This window comes from Hibiscus syriacus, unplaced genomic scaffold (assembly GCF_006381635.1).
Source record: "Hibiscus syriacus cultivar Baekdansim isolate YM2019G1 unplaced genomic scaffold, ASM638163v2 tig00112738_pilon, whole genome shotgun sequence".
Classification (NCBI taxonomy): Eukaryota; Viridiplantae; Streptophyta; class Magnoliopsida; order Malvales; family Malvaceae; genus Hibiscus; species Hibiscus syriacus.
Window position 1 is genome coordinate 4576391 of NW_024063392.1, and position 1833 is coordinate 4578223.

The following is a 1833-nucleotide window of genomic DNA, read 5'->3' on the forward strand; positions in this document are numbered from 1 at the left end:
ATACGTAAATTATAGTAAATAAAAAAAATCTAAAAATTGAAGAGGACGAAACAAAAACGAGTGAAAGGGCAGTCCACCAGTTGGCCGTAATACTCGCTCATTCCTTGTCTTTCCCCCCTCGAGGCCAGTCCTTTCAAACTCAACAAAACAAAACAACACCCAGAATTCTACAAACATTTTCAATTACACATGGGTTTCATGCGTAATAGATACATTTAATCGTAATTGTTCTACAGGTGAATAATTGAAAAGGAACAAAATTCATCTGAGTTGATTCTGTTATTTATACATGCCAGTAAACTTCCCCGTTAAGGTAATTTTTTTTTTTTGCTTTTTTTAATTACTGCAATGCAAATTATTAATGGAAGCTTACGATTTTTTAGCATACGTCGGCCGTTGACAATAGTCTGGCCGGTTTAACTCTCGACGACGTTCTGGGAAAAGCTAAACAAGCTACACCACCGCCGGCTCAGAACAATGCTAAACAATCTGCACCACTGTCGGAAAAGCAGAAAGGTAAACAATCTGCAACACCGCCGGAAAAGAAGAAAGATAAACAATCTGCAACATCGCCGGCTCAGAATAAAGCTAAACAATCTGAGCCACTGCCGGCTCAGAACCGTACACTTCCGGATGCTGTACCAGATGATACATCTACCAAGGACAAGGTGGGTTGGAAATTATTTCGGGAGAAGTTCCTGCACAAGAAAGCCGCCGGTAGGGCTTGGACCTCCTCGATTCGTATCCCAGCATCCGATGTTAATGTTCAAGGTAATAGATCACAGAGACGGGGCATTTCGTTTACCGATGCGAATCACACCGATGATGGAGGAGAACGTGCCCGGGCTGGGAAGCCCCGGCCGCAATTGGCTCGGAGGACTTCGGTACGGTTTGATAACCATGATCCCCCGGATGCCACAATTAAGCCACAAAATGTTCATCACGATGATGATAATGACAACGACGAAGATGACTTTCTTAGCGAAGGTTCTTTGACCAGGAAGGAGAGGTCATTGTCTGCGAGGGAAGCAGTTGCTTCACAGGAAGCAGCGGAAGCGGCTGCAGCCGTGGCGAAACAAGAAGAGGCAGAAAAAAACGGTTCGCCGGAGAGTGAGGAACCTGTTAAGATGTCGTTGATGGATCTGTTGGGCGACGAGTACGAAGAAGATGATGAAGAAGAAGAGGAGGAAGAAGAGCAAGAGGATGAAGAAGAAATCGTGCAATCGAAGGGAATCGAATTCACGTGTTCCATTTGCAATGTCAATATTTCGAGCTCGGCGTATATGCCTTGCGCTCATACGTTTTGCCGGCTTTGCTCCAAGGAGCTTTCGGTTCAGCGAGGAAGCTGCCCGCTTTGCACTGCTTACGTCTCCGAAATTCTTCACATCTTCTAATCATCCTTTTTATCTCCATTCTTTGCTGCTTTTTGTTTTGTTTTTAATATTAATAGCTTTAAGAAATCATCTGCCGTCTCCACTCTCATTTTGTGTGAACAATTCTTCTTTGATTACCACATCCTTTTCCCACTTTTTCCCTTGCTTTTCTTGTTCCAACTTATTGCCATGATTTCATTGAAACATTCAAATTATATTTAATTAGATTTAAGGCTATATTACACATTTAGCACCATTTCCCTATTTGTTTTTTATCTTCACATATAGTGTTATAATTTATCTAAAATTGTCAAACATCCCATGCAAAGATATTAAATCCTGCTTAACAGAAACAAAATCAACGATCCATAAGTTCAAACATGAAAAAAAATCAATGATCCATAACTACAAAGCCCAAAGTCCGTTTGCTTCGTCGTCTTCCTTGGGCACAACTAAGGCC

General features: G+C 41.9%; 1 protein-coding gene and 1 long non-coding RNA gene across 2 annotated transcripts; one reads left to right on the top strand and one right to left on the bottom strand.

The window, feature by feature from the left end:
- Positions 1-437: 437 nt before the first annotated feature.
- Positions 438-657, bottom strand: LOC120182969. The gene is made up of 2 exons (XR_005521891.1): positions 535-657; positions 438-497 (listed from the first exon to the last, which is right to left on the bottom strand). It is a non-coding gene; the product is annotated as an uncharacterized LOC120182969 (long non-coding RNA).
- A 168-nt stretch (positions 658-825) lies between these two features.
- Positions 826-1394, top strand: LOC120183053 (E3 ubiquitin-protein ligase DZIP3-like). Its single transcript, XM_039187848.1, has 3 exons — positions 826-884; positions 1001-1156; positions 1274-1394. The coding sequence occupies exons 1-3, from the start codon at positions 826-828 to the stop codon at positions 1392-1394; spliced, it is 336 nt and encodes a 111-aa protein (XP_039043779.1).
- The last annotated feature ends 439 nt before the right edge of the window (positions 1395-1833 follow it).

Coding starts and splice junctions, on each gene's coding strand:
- LOC120183053 (XM_039187848.1), top strand. CDS start 826: ATGGAGGAGAACGTGCCCGGGCTGGGAAGCCCCGGCCGCAATTGGCTC. Junction 885..1,000: donor AATTGGCTCGGAGGACTTCG/GTACGGTTTGAT, acceptor TTCTTTGACCAG/GAAGGAGAGGTCATTGTCTG. Junction 1,157..1,273: donor ATGGATCTGTTGGGCGACGA/GTACGAAGAAGA, acceptor CAATATTTCGAG/CTCGGCGTATATGCCTTGCG.